General features: G+C 50.4%; 2 protein-coding genes across 11 annotated transcripts in view; one reads left to right on the top strand and one right to left on the bottom strand.

Annotated features, from left to right (window-relative positions):
• PHKG1 (phosphorylase kinase catalytic subunit gamma 1) overlaps nt 1-1,878 on the top strand; it is a 13,721-nt gene extending 11,843 nt beyond the window's left edge. For 5 of the 6 annotated variants that reach the window (XM_024241318.3, XM_054560542.2, XM_054560539.2 and 2 more), the window contains 2 exons: nt 67-192; nt 522-1,878. In XM_024241318.3, coding sequence (XP_024097086.2) covers nt 67-192; nt 522-767 — 372 coding nt within the window. In that variant the 3' untranslated portion in view covers nt 768-1,878. Of the gene's footprint in view, nt 1-66 lie in introns of all 6 variants that reach the window. The other variant, XM_054560540.2, reaches the window with a different exon arrangement.
• SUMF2 (sulfatase modifying factor 2) lies at nt 1,144-17,534 on the bottom strand. 5 transcript variants are annotated; one of them, XM_024241320.3, is made up of 9 exons: nt 17,264-17,399; nt 13,025-13,181; nt 8,679-8,793; nt 7,589-7,633; nt 7,070-7,220; nt 4,901-4,956; nt 3,638-3,722; nt 3,316-3,460; nt 1,144-2,280 (listed from the first exon to the last, which is right to left on the bottom strand). In XM_024241320.3, the coding sequence occupies exons 1-9, from the start codon at nt 17,364-17,366 to the stop codon at nt 2,196-2,198; spliced, it is 942 nt and encodes a 313-aa protein (XP_024097088.1). In that variant the 5' UTR covers nt 17,367-17,399; the 3' UTR covers nt 1,144-2,195. The 5 variants fall into 5 exon arrangements, with proteins under 5 accessions (XP_024097088.1, XP_009241049.1, XP_009241048.1 ...); XM_009242774.4 differs by lacking the exon at nt 3,316-3,460 and having other exon boundaries at nt 17,264-17,534; XM_009242773.3 differs by lacking the exon at nt 7,589-7,633 and having other exon boundaries at nt 17,264-17,534.
• Between the last annotated feature and the right edge of the window lie 64 nt (nt 17,535-17,598).

Here is a 17,598-nt window from a genome sequence, read left to right as displayed (position 1 = left end):
CCCTCTCCTGACATGCTGGAGGGGACCTGCGTTGACGTTCTCGGTTCCCCTCTCCTCCTCTCACAGGTCTCCCGATTCCTGGTGGTGCAACCCCAGAACCGCTACACAGCGGAAGAGGCCTTGGCACACCCCTTCTTCCAGCAGTACGTGGTGGAGGAAGTGCGGCACTTCAGCCCCCGAGGGAAGTTCAAGGTACGAAGCGTCCTGATCCAGGCCCGCCAGCTCCCCATGTGCAAACCTCTAAGCCTTCTCCTCTCCCAGGGGTCCTTACACCCCGTGAATTTCCAGAGTACCCACCCCTCCCCTCCCAGCCGCCCTGTGATGGCTTCAGAGATGGCAGGTGTCGGCCCACTGGCTCCATCCCTGCGGATGCTGGCCAAGTGGGAAGTGGGGGACACTAGGAGGGCCCCGCAGAAGCCACCCAAGGCTTCGTGGCAAACGAGCCCAGAGCGTCCCTGCGCTGGAGGGGCAGGGCCTGGCAGGGGGGTGCTGCAGCCCAACTTCTCTGGCTGGCCCTGCAGGTGATCGCTCTCACCGTGCTGGCTTCAGTGCGGATCTACTACCAGTACCGCCGGGTGAAGCCAGTGACCCGGGAGATCGTCATCCGAGACCCCTACGCCCTCCGGCCTCTGCGCCGGCTCATCGACGCCTACGCTTTCCGAATCTATGGCCACTGGGTGAAGAAGGGGCAGCAGCAGAACCGAGCTGCCCTTTTCGAGAACACACCCAAGGCCGTGCTCCTCTCCCTGGCCGAGGAGGACTACTGAGGGGCTAGCCAGTCAGGAAGGGCTGGGGGCAGGTGGGGAGGGGAAGCCACGGAAATACAAGTCAAAGGGGTGAGACGCGTGCAGGCCTCTGCAGAAGGAGCGCTTGGCCCTGGCCAGGAACCCCTGGAGCTGAGGCCACGATCCCCTCTCAAAGGCTGTGCACAAGGGAAGCGGGTGTTCCCACCACACAGCAATACCTGCAGGCTGGGGCAGGCCCTGGGTGGGCAGAGATCACACGTGGCCTGAGAACCAGGAACACCCTGCTCCTCCACTTCCTAGATGAGCCACCATCTCCATTTCTCTTTAGGGGAGGCCCAGAGTTACTGACACTCAGGCCTTAGGGTCACAGGGTGAGGATCAAAGACACAGAAATGTCTGAGATACACAATCGCAGGAGATTTTATTGGCCCCATGACATCCAGTGACAGGGTGGGAGCAGGCTACTCTCCAGAGACATGTTTTTGAAGGCATATGGAGAAGGGGGCCCAGGCAAGGTGGCTCACACCTGTAATCCCAGCACTTTGGGAGGTCGAAGTGGGAGGATCGCTTGAGGCCAGGAGTTCGAGACCACCCTGGGCAACAGAGTGAGATCCCATCACTACAAAAATTCAAAAAATTAGCCAGGCATGGTGGTGCACACCTGTAGTCCCAGCTACTCAGGAGGCTGAGGTGGGAGAATTGCTTGGGCCCAGGAGCTCAAGGCTGCAGTGAGCTGTGATCACCACTGCACTCTAGCCTGGGCAACAGAGCAAGAACCTGTCTCAAAACAAACAAAAAAAAGAATAGGAAGCTTCTGATATTTGTCTTTCTGGAGTACTATTTGCTTTGTGATTCCCACAATGCACTGCTTCACCTAGTACATCATTTGGTTCTCCCAGACCCTTTTAGGACTGAACTGTGCTTTAAATAGTTACATGTCTGCCTGCTACACAGTGGAAACTAGTTTCCTTCAGAGGGACACGAAGCCACAGATGAGGCCACGAAGAAAGCATTCTCCTTCCACAGCAACTGGCTGAGAAAACAGAACCAGGAAAATTCTGCCTTGAGGAAACAACGTCAGCTTCCTGAATCATCCAGGGAGAAAGGGGGAGAGAATAGATTTTAAAATGCTTAACAAATGGCCTTTCAGAGCACTCTGTTCCAATTGTTTGCGTGTTTGCAATCCTGTGTCAATAATACTTGGCCTCTAAGAGAAACACCTGGCTCCCAGCCACCGTCAACACACGTTGGGCCCCTTCTCCAAAACACAGGAGGCTGAGTCTTCTCCTACCCTGGTGAGAAGCGCCTGCCACAGAGGGATGGGAGACAGGGAAGGGGAAGTTCTTTCCTGAGGCTGAAGCTCCCGAGCTTGGAATTGCACTGTTTGCAACATGGCCAGGGAATGACAGTGACCCTGGAGGGCTTTTCTCCTTGTCACCATCCGGCTGCTTATAGCTCCCCTGGTGGCCGACCTGCGTCTGCAGCACAGCGGAAACCAAGGTTGTCTGAGGCTGAATCTGGAGTGTTGCCCATCCTGCCAGCAGAGAAGGGAAGAGAGGACGGACACGCCCTGAGAAAGAGGCCTGGGGGCTTACCCGTCTTCCCTGCCTCACCCACAGGGCCGGCCAGGATCAGGGAGCCTGAGGGCTGGGGAGGGCATGGTCTGGAAAGAAGCCTGGTGTGAGGACAGGTCCTGAGCCTGTGCCAGTCCTGGGAGAAAGGGGACAAGAAGGGGCTTTGGGACAAAAGGAGCCTTGCAAGAGTAGGGGGAGGGACAGTGGCCCCGAGAGACAGCACTGGAGAGCAGAAAAGACAGTGACTGACTTCTTTGTTAGCAGTTGACAACAGCTCAGTAGAGAAAACCTGTCCACAAGCAATGAGAATATCACGGCCGGGTGCAGTGGCTCACGCCTGTAATCCTAGCATTCTGGGATGCCAAGGTGGGCTGATTGCTTGAGTCCAGGAGTATGAGACAAACCTAGGCAACATGGCAAAAACTCATCTCTACAAAAATTAGCTGGGCATAGTGGTGCACGCCTGTAGTCCCAGGTACTTGAGGAGCTGAGGTGGGAGAATCGCTACAGCCTGGCAGTTTGAGGCTGCAGTGAGCTGAGACTGCGCCACTGCACTCCAGCCTGGACAACAGAGCAAGACTCTGTCTCAAAAAAAAAAAAAGATTTTTCGTGTGCCCACCAGTTTGAAGAGTCAGTAAGTCCATGACCACCAATAATGACCTACTGGTGTGGTCATTCTACTTCCCTCCCTTTGCCCACCTAGTGGTAAGGACAAGAGGAGAAACCCCATAATTAAGATGCCACACACAGTCTCCCTGGGTACCAAGAGCTGGCAGGAGAGTCACAAGGTGTCCTGGGTCCCTTTGCTTTTCATAGCAAGTGCTGCTGGCTTTCTTTTCTGTACCCACAACTGGGCACAGGCTCAGGGAGGTGCTGGGACCAGCTCATTACACACAGACGGTTGGTGGTGTGAAGGTGGGGGCGCTCCGGGACTGGGATTCAGATCTCAGCCCCCAGCTATAAGGCCCCGCGTTGCCTGGAACCAAGCCCCTCACCTGGTGGTGACCCGGGCCCGGTGATTGGCAGAGCCATCAGCTGTGTCGATCCAGGATGCCCCCCGGAGGACGCGCATGTCCTGCTCAGCGGCCTGGTACGGTGATGCTGTCCACTCCCACACGTTCCCCAGGAGGTCATAGAGCCCTGCAGCCCCACCGGCGGGTCAGGCCAGGCTGGGACCCGCAGACCACCCCGCCTACCCTCTGAGGTCCTGGGGGCCAACTGGAAGAAGGGAGGTGCTTCCCTCTGCCTCCTCTCTCAGACACGATGGTCCCAGCAGCCAGTTCGTGGGCACAGCCGCAAGCCCAAGAGAGTTCTTACCGTAGTTGTTCTGGGCGGGGAAAGCATTCACTGGGGAGACTCCATGGAAGCCATCCTCAGCTTTGTCTCCCTTTGGGAACTTGCCCTGATGGGAGAAAGGAAGGGTAAAGGATTTACCACCTGTCCCAAAGCAGGTCCTCATGCCTATCCAGAGGAAAAACAAGGTCATCTTGCTGTTGCACGTCTTGCTGTGGGCATGGGGCAGTGACCTAAGATTCCTATCCAGAGCTCCCAAACCCATCACCTCACATCCCCAGGGTGACCCCCCTGCTGGATTAGGAAGAGTGTTTCCCCTGTACCCACAGGGCTCCAGGTCAAGCCCAGCCTACACCTGACTTCTCCACTCTCAGCAACATCCTGCCCTCTGCCTGGAACCCCACATGCCACAGAGCCTCAAGAAGACAGGATCCTCTGCATCCTGCCCCCGTGCCTCATGCCTGGGCACTGCAGCCTATTCCTGCTGGCCTTCTCAGGACAGTGCTTTTTTATTTGCTTATTTTAGTTTTATTTATTATTTATTCACTTTTTTTTTTGAGGCAGGGTCTCATTCTGTTACCTAGGCTAGAGTACAGTGGCAGCATGATCTTAGCTCACTGCAACCTCCGCCTCCTGGGTTCAAGTGATTCTCCTGCCCAAGTCCCAAGCAGCTGGGATTACAGGTGCATGCCACCACGCCCAGCTAATCTTTTATTTTTTGTAGAAGCAGGGTTTCACCATATTGGCCAGGCTGGTCTTGAACTCCTGACCTCAGGTGATCCACCCGCCTTGGCCTTCCAAAGTGCTGGGATTACAGGCGTGAGCCACTGCACCCAGCCCTACAAATCTTTAATAGAAAGTACTTATGCTGGCTGGGCATGGTGGCTCACCTGAGGTCAGGAGTTCAAGACCAGCCTGGCCAATATGGTGAAACCCTGCTTCTACAAAAAATAAAAGATTAGCTGGGCGTGGTGGCATGCACCTGTAATCCCAGCTGCTTGGGACTTGGGCAGGAGAATCACTTGAACCCAGGAGGCGGAGGCTGCAGTGAGCCAAGATCGCACCACTGCACTCCAGCGTGGGCAACAGAGAGAGACTCTGTCTCAGGAAAAAAAAAAAAAAAAAAAAAGAAAGTACTTATGACCCATTGTCTTTTGCTTTACCAGCTTATGAGTCATCAGTTGCATTAAAACCCAAGCCCTCTGGATGCCGCGGCCTAACAACACAGTGCCCAGCCTCCAGCAGGTCTCTGTCAATGCTTGGTGAAAGGAGGAACGTAGGTCTTACCTGCCACAGGTTGGTGCGGTTTGGCTGGAACTGGTTCCCCCATGGATAAACTTGACCTGCGAGGAGAGCAAGGAGGCAGCAGAGGAGGGGGAGGTGAAGAATTAGGGAAGGAAAAAAGAACACAGAAAGAGTGAGGGAACCAAAAGGAAGTTAGAGGGTGATGAGAAAAAAGAGTGAATGACCTGCTTTTATTTCCCACGCCCATCGTCTCCACTCGCTGAACTGCATTAGAGGGCCCTGGCCTCCTCATGTGCTCCAGGGCAATGCAATCCTAAGCATGGTTCTGGGAAGTGAGCCAGTTTATAAAGCATCTGTTATCAGTTCATGTTGAGAAAAGTACAGAAACTGAGAAACTTGAAATTGGACTTAGATTGCATAAATGAACGAGCCAGAGGCAACCTCACAGGTCATATTAAAAACTTCGATCATTGGCTGGGCGCGGTGGCTCACACTTGTAATCCCAGCACTTTGGGAGACCGAGGCAGGTGGATCACGAGGTCAGGAGTTCGAGACCAGCCTGGCCAACACAGTGAAATCCCGTCTCTATTAAAAATACAAAAATTATGCAGAGCACGGTGGCTCACGCCTGTAATCCTAGCACTTTGGGAGGCCGAGGCAGACGGATCAGGAGGTCAGGAGATCGAGACCATCCTGGCTAACACGGTGAAACCCCATCTCTACTAAAAATACAAAAAATTAGCTGGGCGAGGTGGCGGGTGCCTGTAGTCCCAGCTACTTGGGAGGCTGAGGCAGGAGAATGGCGTGAACCCGGGAGGCGGAGCTTGCAGTGAGCCGAGATCGCACCACCACACTCCAGCCTGGGCGACAGAGCAAGACTCTGTCTCAAAAAAAAAAAAAAAAAAAAATAGCCGGGCATGGTGGCAGGTGCCTGTAATCCCAGGTACTAGGGAGGCTGAGGCAGGAGAATCCTTTGAACCCGGGAGGCGGAGGTTGCAGGGAGCTGAGATCATGCCACTGTACTCCAGCCTTGGGCGACAGAGCTAGACTGTCTCAAAACAAAAAACAAAAAACAAAAATCTTTGATCACTGATGTACCTGGTGTTCACTGAAAGATTGTGTAGAGGGGTTTAATGTGGGGAGTTGCTTTTTGCTGTCCTAACTTTCTGTGTAATTAGGATTGCAGAATGACAAATGACCGAGTTAGGAGCAAACAGTGATTCTTTTTTTTTTTTTTTTTTTTTTGAGACGGAGTCTCACTCTGTCGCCCAGGCTGGAGTGCAGTGGCACGATCTTGGCTCACTGCAACCTCCACCTCCCAGGTTCACGCCATTCTCCTGCCTCAGCCTCCCAAGTAGCTGGGACTACAGGCGCCCACCACCAAGCCTGGCTAATGTTTTTTTTGTATTTTTAGTAGAGACGGGGTTTCACTGTGTTAGCCAGGATGGTCTCAACCTCCTGACCTCGTGATCCACCTGCCTCGGCCTCCCAAAGTGCTTTGATTACAGGCGTGAGCCACTGCACCCGGACGCAAACAGTGATTCTTAACATTAATCCCTGTACCCCAGAGGCAGAAGTGTGTAGTCTTGGTAATTCTTCTTTTTCCTTACGCTATGTTGCTCTAGTTATATTTATTGAAATGTAACATGTCTGTGGAATTTCCAATAAAATATTTTATGTCTGTTCTTTCAATTTTCCAGTTATTAATTTTATGATCAGTCTGAGATGGACTAGAAATAAAAACAAAAAACAAAACAAAAAAAACACTGGTCCTCCACCACAGATAGCTTAAGAAGCACTGCTCTAGGGAATACAGACCCTTCCTGCCCCACCACCCCCCCTTGTTTTTTGAGACAGGGTCTTGTTCTGTTACTCAGGCCAGAGAGCCGTGGTGCGATCATAGCTCGCTGCAGCTTTGAACTCCTAGGCTCAAAGGATCTTCCCACCTCAGCCTCCTGAGTAGCTGGGACTACAGGCACATGCCACCAGGCCCAGCTCATTTTTGTATTTTTCAGAGAGACAGGGTCTCCCTATATTGCCCAGGCTGGTCTTTTACTCCTGGCCTCAAGCGATCCTCCTGCCCCAGCCTCCCAAAGTGCTGGGACTACAGGCATGAGCCACCGCGCCCAGCCCCTTCCCACCCTTTAAAGCCCCTCATACTGGGCAGGATGGGGAGAAGAATAAAGGAAAATCGCCTTATCATCTGGATACCCTTCAAGCCCCCTCGGGCGGCAAACTCCCACTCTTCCTCCGTGGGCAGCCGTTTTCTCCGCCAAGCACAGTAGGCACGGGCGTCATTCCAGCTCACGTGTAACACTGGGTGCTCCAGTCTCTCTCGGATGCCAGAGCCAGGACCTGCAGGCTGACAGCCAGGATTAAGTGAGACAGGCTTCCGGGAGCGCATTAAGTCGGAGGCAGGCTAGGTTTAGGGCGCCCGCGTTCAGCTTTTACCACTAGATGGAGCAAGAGAGCTGGAAGAGAGCCGGGTGAGTGACGAGTGGTCGGAATCAGAAAAAGGGACTACAGGAGGCTGAAGGGAGAAATAGATGGGTAACAGGAAACAGGATTCGGGCAGGCGAAACAGGCCTGCTGAGCGATTTCCCTGATATTCCCCTATCCTCCTTTGAAACTCAGTGTTCCTGGATGTACGAGGGGTAGAGAGGAGGCTGGGCCTGGAGAATAAAAGAGTCAAGCAGGGGCAGAAAATGAGGTAGCGGAATCAGCCCTTACCTGCCTCCAAAATGCCTTTTCCACTGGAAGCCACCAAAGTACAGGCTGCAAAAAAGGAGACAGACTGCAAGATGCTCTGGCCCAGCAAAGGCACCTCCCCGACTGAGCCACAGGACGCAGAACAGAGACATCAGGCTGAGACTCAGGTGGTCTAAGTGAGGTTGTGGCTGAAATTTTTTTTTTTTTTTTTTTTGAGATAAGATCTTGCTCTGTCACTCAGGCTAGAGTGCAGTGGCACCATCACAGCTCACTGCAGTCTCAACCTCCTGGGCTCAGGTAATCCTCCCACCTCAACCTCCTGAGTAGCTGGGACTACAGGTGTGCATGACCATGCCCAGCTAATTTTTTTTTCTTTTTTTTGTAGATATGGGATCTATGTTGCCCAGGCTGGTCTTGAATTCTTGGGCTCAAGCAATTGTCCCACCTCGGCCTCCCAAAGTGCTGGGGTTACAGGCGTGAGCTGCTGCACCCAGCTGAGACTGGAATCTTTATAGAGCCCATCTTACCACCCTTATTAGAGGTTGGCTTGCCAAGGTGATCTTTTTTTTTTTTTTTTTTGAGACAGAGTCTCACTCTGTCACCCAGGCTGGAGTGCAATGGTGCCATCTCGGCTCACTGCAACCTCTGCCTCCCAGGTTCAAGCGATTCTCATGCCTCAGCCTCCTGAGTAGCTGGGATTACAGGAGCATGCCACCACGCCTGTCTAATTTTTGTATTTTTAGTATAGACAGGGTTTTGCCATGTTGGTCTTGAACTCCTGACCTCAGGTGATCTACTCACCTCAGCCTCCCAAAGTGCTGGGATTATAGGCATGAGCCACCACGCCCAGCCCACCAAGGTGATCTCTTGATTCAAGTTCCTTGGACCCTATCCTGACTTGGACATTTAGGCAAGAGCTAACTTGGGTTCAGGGTTAACTTCCTGGGAGTGTGTACTGATCTGACACTCCATGGTGAGTTTCTCTTGCTTCCCCTCTGCCTCCAGCTCTCAGGTCTGATTCTCCACTGTGTCCCAGGTAACCCATGTCCCACAGGATTCCCTGTCCAGGTCCCACTCCTATCCCCTCAGCTGCAAGACCAGATTCTCTCACCTTCATTGGCTGGGTGGCTTTGTTTCTCAGCTCATCGGAGACAAAGTCCTCAAAGACAAAGCTCCATCCAAACATCTCAGCCTCTGTCTGATACTTTTTCTCCCTGACAAAATCCCTGGAAAGACATAGTTCAGCTGGTTCAGCTGGTGAGGTTCTGTGCCCACCCCATCTTCTCCTGCTCCAGGAAACTTCAGATATCCCTGTCCCGTAAGTTATACACCACAGAGTGTTCATGATCTCCAAGGAATTAACCTGAAGCCTGAGTGATTTTCTTTTAAATTAGAATACAACAAATTCACATACAGTAAAATTCACTCTCTTCAGTGTTTAGTTCTGTGAGGTAAATTAATTTTTTATTTTATTTGTTTGTTTGTTTATTTATTTAGAGATGGAGTCTCACTCTATCGCCCAGGCTGGAGTGCAGTGGTGTGATCTCAGCTCACTGCAAGCTCCGCCTCCCGGTTTCACGCCATTCTCCTGCCTCAGCCTCCCCAGTAGCTGGGATTACAGGCGTCTGCCACCACACCCAGGTAATTGTTGTATTTTTAGTAGTGACAGGGTTTCACCATGTTGGCCAGGCTGGTCTCAGACTCCTGACCTAGTGATCCACCTGCCTCAGCCTCCCAAAGGGCTGGGATTACAGGCGTGAGCCACCACACCTGGCCTATTTATTTATTTTTTTGAGACACAGTCTCACTCTGTTGACCAGGCTGGAGTGCAGTGGCACAATTTCAGCTCACTGCAACCTCCACCTCCCGGGTTCAAGTGATTCTCTAGCCTCAGTCTCTTAAGTAACTGGGATTACAGATGCATATCATCACGCCCAGCTAATTTTTGTATTTTTTGTAAAGATAGGGTTTCGCAATGTTAGCCAGGCTGGTCTCGAACTCCTAACTTCAGGTGATCCACCCACCTCGGCCTCCCAAAGTGTTGGGATTACAGGTGTGAGGCACAACAACTGGCCAATTTTTTTTTTCTTTTTGAGACAGAGTCTTGCTCTGTTGCCCAGGCTGGAGTGCAGTGGTGCAATCTCAGCTCACTGCAACCTCCACCTCCTGGGTTCAAGCAATTCTCTTGCCTCAGCTTCCCCAGTAGCTGGGATTACAGGTGCACACCACCATGCCCAGCTAATTTTTGTCATTTTAGTAGAGACGGGGTTTCACCATGTTGGCCAGGCTGGTCTCAAACTCCTGACCTCATGATCTGCCCGCCTCGGCCTCCCAAAGTGCTGGGATTACAGGCATGAGCCACTGTGCCCAAATTATTTTGTATTTATTTATTTATTTATTTATTTATTTATTTTTAGACGGAGTCTCGCTCTATGGCCCAGGCTTGAGTGCAGCGGCGTGATCTCAGCTCACTGCAACCTCTACCTCCTGGGTTCAAGCGATACTCCTGGCCTCAGCCTCCTGTAGCTGGGATTACAGGTGCATGCCACCACACCCAGCTAATTTTTGTATTTTTAGTAGTGATGGGGTTTCACCATGTTGGTCAGGTTGGTCTCGAACTCCTGACCTTGTGATCTGCCTGCCTCAGCCTCCCAAAGTGCTGGGATTACAGGTGTGAGCCACCGCGCCCAGCCAATCATTTATTTTTTTGAGACCAGGTCTCACTCTGTCACCCAGGCTGGAGTGCAGTGGCATAATCACAGCTCACTGCAGCCTTGACTTCCTGGGCCCAAGCAATTTTCCCTCCTCAGCCTCCCAAGTAGCTGTGACTACAGGTGCATGCCACCATGCCTAGCTAATTTTGTAGAGATGGGGTCTCACTATGTTGCCCAGGCTGGTCTAAAAATTCTGAGCTCAAGTGATCCACGCACCTCGGGCTCCCAAAGCGTTGGGATTACAGGCATGAGCCACTGCGCTCAGCAGTTCTGTGAGTTTGACAAAGCATATAGTCACTACAATAATCAAGATACAGAATAGTTCCATCGGTCACCCTCCAAAAAAATTTCCCTGCAACTCACCAACCACGGACCAGGTTTTTTTGTCCCTATAGTTTTGCCTTTCCCAGAACACCATATAACTTGAATCATATAGTATGTAGTCTTCTGGGTCTGGCTGGGGTATCCTTCACTTAGCAAAAGGCTTCTGAGATTCATCCATGTTGTTGCCATTAGCAGTCTGTCCCTTTTTACCGATGAGTAGTATCTTATTGTATGGACACACCATATTTTGTTTATACACTTACCAGCTGAAGATCATGTGAGTTAGCTCCTGTTTTTGGAGATCCTGAATAAAGCCACTGAGCAGGAGACTTAAGGGTGGGGAAGGGAATGTGTCTCTTTTCTGAAAGGTCTCCAGCACATATCTTTTTTTTTTTTTTTTTTTTTTTGAGAAAGGATGTCTCTCTGTTGCCCAGGCTGGAGTGCAGTGGTGCAATCATGGCTCACTACAGCCTCAACCTTCCACACTCAAGTGATCCTCCTGCCTCAACCTCCCTACTAGCTGGGACTACAAGCGTGTGCTACCATGAAGGGCCAATTTTTTTTTTTTATTTTTAGTAGAGATGGGGTCTGTGTTGCCCAGGATGGTCTCAAACTCCTGGGCTCAAGTGATCCTCCCACCTCAGCCTCCCAAATTGTTGGGATTACAGACATGAGCCACTGCATCCAGCCCTTCATCACATATCTAATCTCACAACAACCATTAGAGGTAGATGTAACAGGTGTTATTGTTATTAATTCCATTTAAGAGGTGAAAAACACTGAACCAAATAGAAGTGAAAAATTGGGCTTTTAAAATGGATTTTCGGCCGGGCGTGGTGGCTCACAGCTGTAATCCCAACACTTCAGCAGGCCAAGGCAGGTGGATCACCTGAGGTCAGGAGTTCGAGACCAGCCTGACCAACATGGAGAAACCCTGTCTCTACTAAAAATACAAAAATTAGCTGGGCGTGGTGGTGCATGCCTGTAATCCCAGCTACTCAGGAGGCTGAGGTAGGAGAATCTCTTGAACCCAGGAGGCAGAGGTTGTGGTGAGCTGAGATCACACCATTGCACTCCAGCCTAGACAACAAGAGCAAAACTGTGTCTCTAAATAAATAAATAAAATAAAATGGATTTTCAAGGCCAGGCATGGTGGGTCACACCTATGATCCCAACATTTTGGGAGGCCATGGCAGAAGGATCACTTGAGCCCAGGAGTTCGAGACCAGCCTGGGCAACAGGGCAAAACCCTGTCTCTACCAAAAATACAAAACAAAATAAGCCGGGTGTGGTAGTGCGCACCTGTAGTCCCAGCTACTCAGGAGGCTGAGATGGGAGGATGGTTTGAGCCCGGGATGCAGAGGCTGCAGTGAGCTGAGATCATACCACTGAACTTCAGCCTGGGTGACAGAGCCAGACCCTGTCTCAAAAAAATAATAACAATAACAATAATAATAATAAAATGAATTTTCATATACTTTTGTATGGTTTAGTAAGTTTCAGGGGGCAGATTGGCAGGGTAAGATGGATTGTTATATATATATATTTATATATATTTATGTGTGTGTATATTTATATACTTATTTACTTATTTATTTATTTTAGCAGAGATAGGGTCTCCCTATGTTACCAGCCTGGTCTCAGACTCCTGAGCTCAAGCAATCCTCCCACCTCGGCCTCCCAAAGTGCTCACATTGCAGGTGTGAGCCAGCACACCTGGCCTATAAGGGGAATTTAAAGGACTCTCTACTGTGATGTCCCTTCTCCCAATCCCTTTCCCCATGTAGAAGAGGGTTCTGTTGAGTGACTGGCGTTTGCTTATATTTCTCAGTGCTATGCCCAGTGTAATGGAAAATGCACTGGCTCAAGAGCCCAGGGATTTGAGTTCCAGGCGAAGCTCATCCACTAACTGAGAGAGTCAGTCAAACCTCTTTGGATTTCAGGTTCTTCATCTGAATAACATATATAACACTTATCCCATAGTACACTGCAAAGATGACACATGACAGTGAACAAGTTAGTTTTCCTTTAGATATTAAGAATGAGGCCAGGTGCAGTGTGGCTCATGCCTGTAATTCCAGCACTTTGGGAGGCTGAGGTGGGCAGATCAGTTGAGGTCAGGAGTTCGAGCCCAGACTGGCCAACATGGTGAAACCCCGTCTCTACTAAAAAAAATACAAAAAAAAAAAATTAGCTGGGCGTGGTGGTGAACACCTGTAATTCCAGCTACTCGGGAGGCGAAGGCAGGAGAATTGCTTGAACCTGGGAGGTGGAGGTTGCAGTGAGTGAGACTGCGCCACTGCACTCCAGCACCTGGGTGACAGAGTAAGTCAGTCTCAAAAAACAAAAAAAAAAAAGAAAGAAAAAAGAATGAGATTAGAGAGGGTCTTCATTCCTCCTGGAAGAACACCTGATGTACCTGAAATCTTTGTTGGTGACAGGAAATATGTCGATGGCAAAGGGTTTCACTGTCACCTCCTGCACAGGGCCTTCACCATCTCTGCTGTCTGGAGAATTTGTTCCCATCAGGAATCTCCCACCCTGCAGTTGGACCATGCTAGTAGCCTGTCCATTTCCTGCAGGAAAAAAGAGAGTTACCAGTAATACATGCATATATATAAAACAAGTGGTAATATTTGGATCATATGCAATACTCATGATGGTATAACAAAACACAACAAAAAATGTGGAGGCTTAAAAATCTGGCTTTAAATTCCTTTTGGGCTGGGCACGGTGGCTCACACCTGTAATCCCAGCACTTTGAGAGGCCGAGGCGGGCAGATGACAAGGTCAGATCAAGACCATCCTGGCTAACACGGTGAAACCCCTTCTCTACTAAAAATACAAAAAAAAAAATTAGCCGGGCGTGGTGACAGGCGCCTGTAGTCCCAGCTACTTGGGAGGCTGAGGCAGGAGAATGGCGTGTACCCAGGAGGTGGAGCTTGCAGTGAGCCAAGATCGTGCCACTGCACTCCACCTGGGCAACAGAGCGAGACTCTGTCTCAAAAAAAAAAAAAGAAAAGAAAAAAAGAAAATTCCTTTTGCGTTTTGTTTGTTTGGCTTCACATTCTTGTTCTGCCACTTAATTTGCTGGGAAACCTTAGGCAAATTACTTAATCTGAGATTCAATTTCTTTTCTTTTTTTTTTTTTTTGTGACAGGATCTCGCTCTGTCAGCCAGACTGGAGTGCAGTGGTGCAATCTGGGTTCACTGCAACCTCTGCCCCCCGTCGGCTCAAGCAATCCTCCCACCTCAGCCTCCTGAGTAGCTGGGACCACAAGTGTGCACCACCACACCTGGCTAATTTTTGTATTTTTTGTAGAGATGGGGTTTTGTTACGTCGCCCAGGCTGGTCTCAAACTCCTGAGCTCAAATGATCCTTCCACCTCAGCCTCCCAAAGTGCTGGGATTATAGGTGTGAGCCAACACGCCCAGCTGAGATTCAATTTCTTCATCTGAAAAATGGGGATATCTATGGACGACCATAGCTTATTAATAAAAGAAAAAAAATAAGTATGAAAAATAGGGATAATATCTATCTCTTAGGTAGCAGCTGTATCAATTAAAATAACATGGAACCAGGAGCAATGGCTCAGAGACAGGGTGCAGAGGCTAAGGCAGGAGGATTGCTTGAGCCCAGGAGTTCAAGGTTGTAGTGAGCTATCATTGTGTCAGTGCACTCCAGCCTGGGTGACAGAGTGAGACCCTGTCTCAAAAAATAAAAAAAAAAAAGATAATAATAACAATAAAATAGCTTGGGTGAAATGTTGAACACATGGTAGATTTGCACTTACCTCTTTCTTCCTCTACACAAGCCCTTTTCTTCCTCTACACAGGAAGCCCTTGTCCCAGCTAGGCGAATTTAGACACTCTATCCTAAAATACATCTAGCACTTTCTTTCCATCCTTCTGCTCATGCTGTTTCTCTGCCTCTTCCTCTCCACTTACTGAACTCTTATCAGTTCTTAGTGATTCTCACCATTATATGCACCAGAAGAGAAGCATATAATACATATATGTTTGACAGTATATCCCTGGCCTCTGCCATAAGTGCATAATTATTGCCAAATAGTTGAATGAGCACCTTTAGACTTGTATGAATGCCTCAGAAAATCATAGAATTAAAAAGGACCAGCCAGGTGCGATGGCTCACACCTGGAATCCCAGCACTTTGGGAGGCCGAGGCAGGCAGATTACCTGAGGTCAGGAGTTCGAGACCAGCCTGGCCAACATGGCGAAACCCCGTCTCTACTAAAAATACAAAAATTAGCCGGGCGTGGTGTCAGGTGCCTGTAATCCCAGCTCTCAGGAGGCTGAGGCAGGAGAATCGCTCGCACCCAGGAGGCGGAGGTTGCCATGAGCCGAGATCACGCCACTGCACTCCAGCCTGGGTGACAGGAGCGAGACTCCGTCTCAAACAAACAAACAAACAAAACCAAAAATAAGCCAGGTATGATGGTGTACACCTGTAATCCCAACTACTCTGGAAGCTGACGTAGGAGAATCACTTGAACCTGGGGGGGCGGAGGTTGCAGTGAGCCAAGATCGCGCCACTGCACTCCAGCCTGGAGGGACACAGCAAGACTCTGTCTCAAAATAAATAAATAAATAAAAAATAAAAAAGGGTCTTTGCTTCAACCTCCTTATTCCACAGGAGCAAACCAAGACCCAAAAAAGAAATATGACTTAAAGAGCTGGTTAGCAGGAGACAGGACTAGATTTAGGTCTCTTTACGGTGCTGTTTCCAATAAGCCACACTGCTTCAGCTTGATGCACCACTTCACAGTGTCTTTCCAAGAAAGGATGTCTAAGCACTACAACTTCTTTCAAGGCAGAGTCCTGGTCTTTTGACGTTCCTCAAGATCCTATCTTTGGATCTCTTATTCTGACACACAGTGATTTCATCCATTTTCAGTTTTTCGTTGTTTTTTTTGTTTTGTTTTATTTATTTATTTATTTTTTTTTTTGAGGCGGAGCCTTGCTCTGTTGCCCCGGTCGGAGTGCAGTGGCCCGATCTCGGAAAACTGCAACCTCCGCCTCCTGGGTTCAAGCGATTCTCCCGCCTCAGCCTCCTGAGTAGCTGGGACTACAGGCGCCCGCCACCACGCCCGGCTAATTTTTTGTTTTTTTAGTAGAGGCGGGGTTTCACCATGTTGGCCAGGCTGCTCGAACTCCTGACCTCGTGATCCGCCCGCCTCAGGCTCTTAAAGTGCTGGATTTCAAGCGTGAGCCACCTCACCTGGCCCACTTTCAGTTTCTTTAACAAATATATTGCAAAGGGAAAAAACAGATCATCCTGGAGCGGCTTACGCCTGTAATCCCAGCACTTTGGGAAACTGAGGCAGAGATTGCTTGAGGCTGCAGTCAGCTATGATGGAACCATTCACTCCAGCCTGGGCAACACGTCGAGACCTTGCCCCCCGCCCCACTAAAAATAAATAAATAAATAAAAGGAGTAAGTAGGGAAATCTCAGATTGAATCGGAATTAAGAAATAACATACAATTGCAATGTATGAGCTTTATTTTGTCCCTAATTCAGCCAGCAAACGTTAAAAAACATTTATGAGATAATAGATGAATCTGAACAGACTGGATGCATTATTAAGAAGCACTGTCAATTTTTTAGGTGAGAAACGGTTTGACTATTGGAGATTAATAAATCCCTATAATAAAATGGGATAATGTCTGGACCCACTTCCAAATGGCTCCAGGAGAGGGGGAGTGTGCGTTTCCACAAGAGCAGGACTGGCCACAAACTGACAGCTATTTAAGCTGGCCAAGGAGTACGTGGGGGCGGGGGTCGTTCCTCGTTATATTCTCCTTTCCTTTTTTTTTTTTTTTTTGAGACGGAGTCTCGCTGTCTCCCAGGCTGGAGTGCAGTGGCGCTATCTCGGCCCACTGCAGGCTCCACCCCCCGGGGTTCACGCCATTCTCCTGCCTCAGCCTCCCGAGTAGCTGGGACTACAGGCGCCCGCCATCACGTCCGGCTAATTTTTTGTATTTTTAGTAGAGACGGGGTTTCACTGTGTCAGCCAGGATGGTCTCGATCTCCTGACCTCGTGATCCGCCCGCCTCGGCCTCCCAAAGTGCTGGGATTACAGGCGTGAGCCACCGCGTCTGGCTTGCTTTTTTTTTTTTTTTGAGATAAAGTATCGATCTGTCGCCCAGGCTGGAGTGCAATGGCACGATCTCGGCTCACTGCAACCTCTGCCTCCTGGGTTCAAGCGAGTCTCGTGTCCCAGCCTTCCGAGTAGCTGGGATTACAGGCGCCCGCCGCCACGCCCGGATAGTTGTGGGTTTTTTTGTTTTTGTTTTTTTTGTATCTTTGTAGAGACAGGGTTTCACGTTGGCCAGGCTGGTCTCCAACTCCTGACCTCAAGTGATCCACCCGCCTCGGCCTCCCAAAGTGCTGGGATTACAGGCTCGAGCCACCGCGCCCGGCCTCTCTTTCCCTTTTTTAGGTTTGAAAGACTTCCACAGCAAGAAGTTGAAAAGTACAAGGCGGTGAGGAGCCACGCGCACCGAGAGCTACCTCCCCAGCCGGCCGCTGCAGCTGCATCCCAGAAGCCGGCAGAGGGGCTTCGGGCTCTCTCCCGTCAGGGCGGAGCGCCCCATCCCCTTCCCAGCGCCCCCGGGATGGACGGCCGGTTCACTGACCTAGCTTGAGCCACGCGCCGACCAGGAGCAACAGCAGGGGAAGCAGCGGTAACCCATGCCGGGCCATCAGGACTGCCGCGCTGCGCCGCGCATGCGCCCTCATGCACCGCAGCAGCAGTCGACCCCTATGCACATGCGCAGGCTACTCCACCACCCGCCCCGCACCCGACAGTTCAGCAGGGGGAAACTGACGGAGCGAAGCGGAGGACTGGCCACACCACCTTCACGGCTGCTCAGGGAATTAAGGAAAACCACGTTGAGGGTCCCAGCCGTTCCAGAGGCCCCTTCACTACTTTTCTGAACCTTTGGACAGTTTACATTCCCCTTAAGATTGC

The sequence above is a fragment of the Pongo abelii genome, chromosome 6, assembly GCF_028885655.2.
Source record: "Pongo abelii isolate AG06213 chromosome 6, NHGRI_mPonAbe1-v2.0_pri, whole genome shotgun sequence".
NCBI classification, from domain to species: domain Eukaryota; kingdom Metazoa; phylum Chordata; class Mammalia; order Primates; family Hominidae; genus Pongo; species Pongo abelii.
The sequence above is the reverse complement of the archived record's forward strand: the minus strand, read 5'-3'. Positions and strand labels throughout refer to the sequence as shown.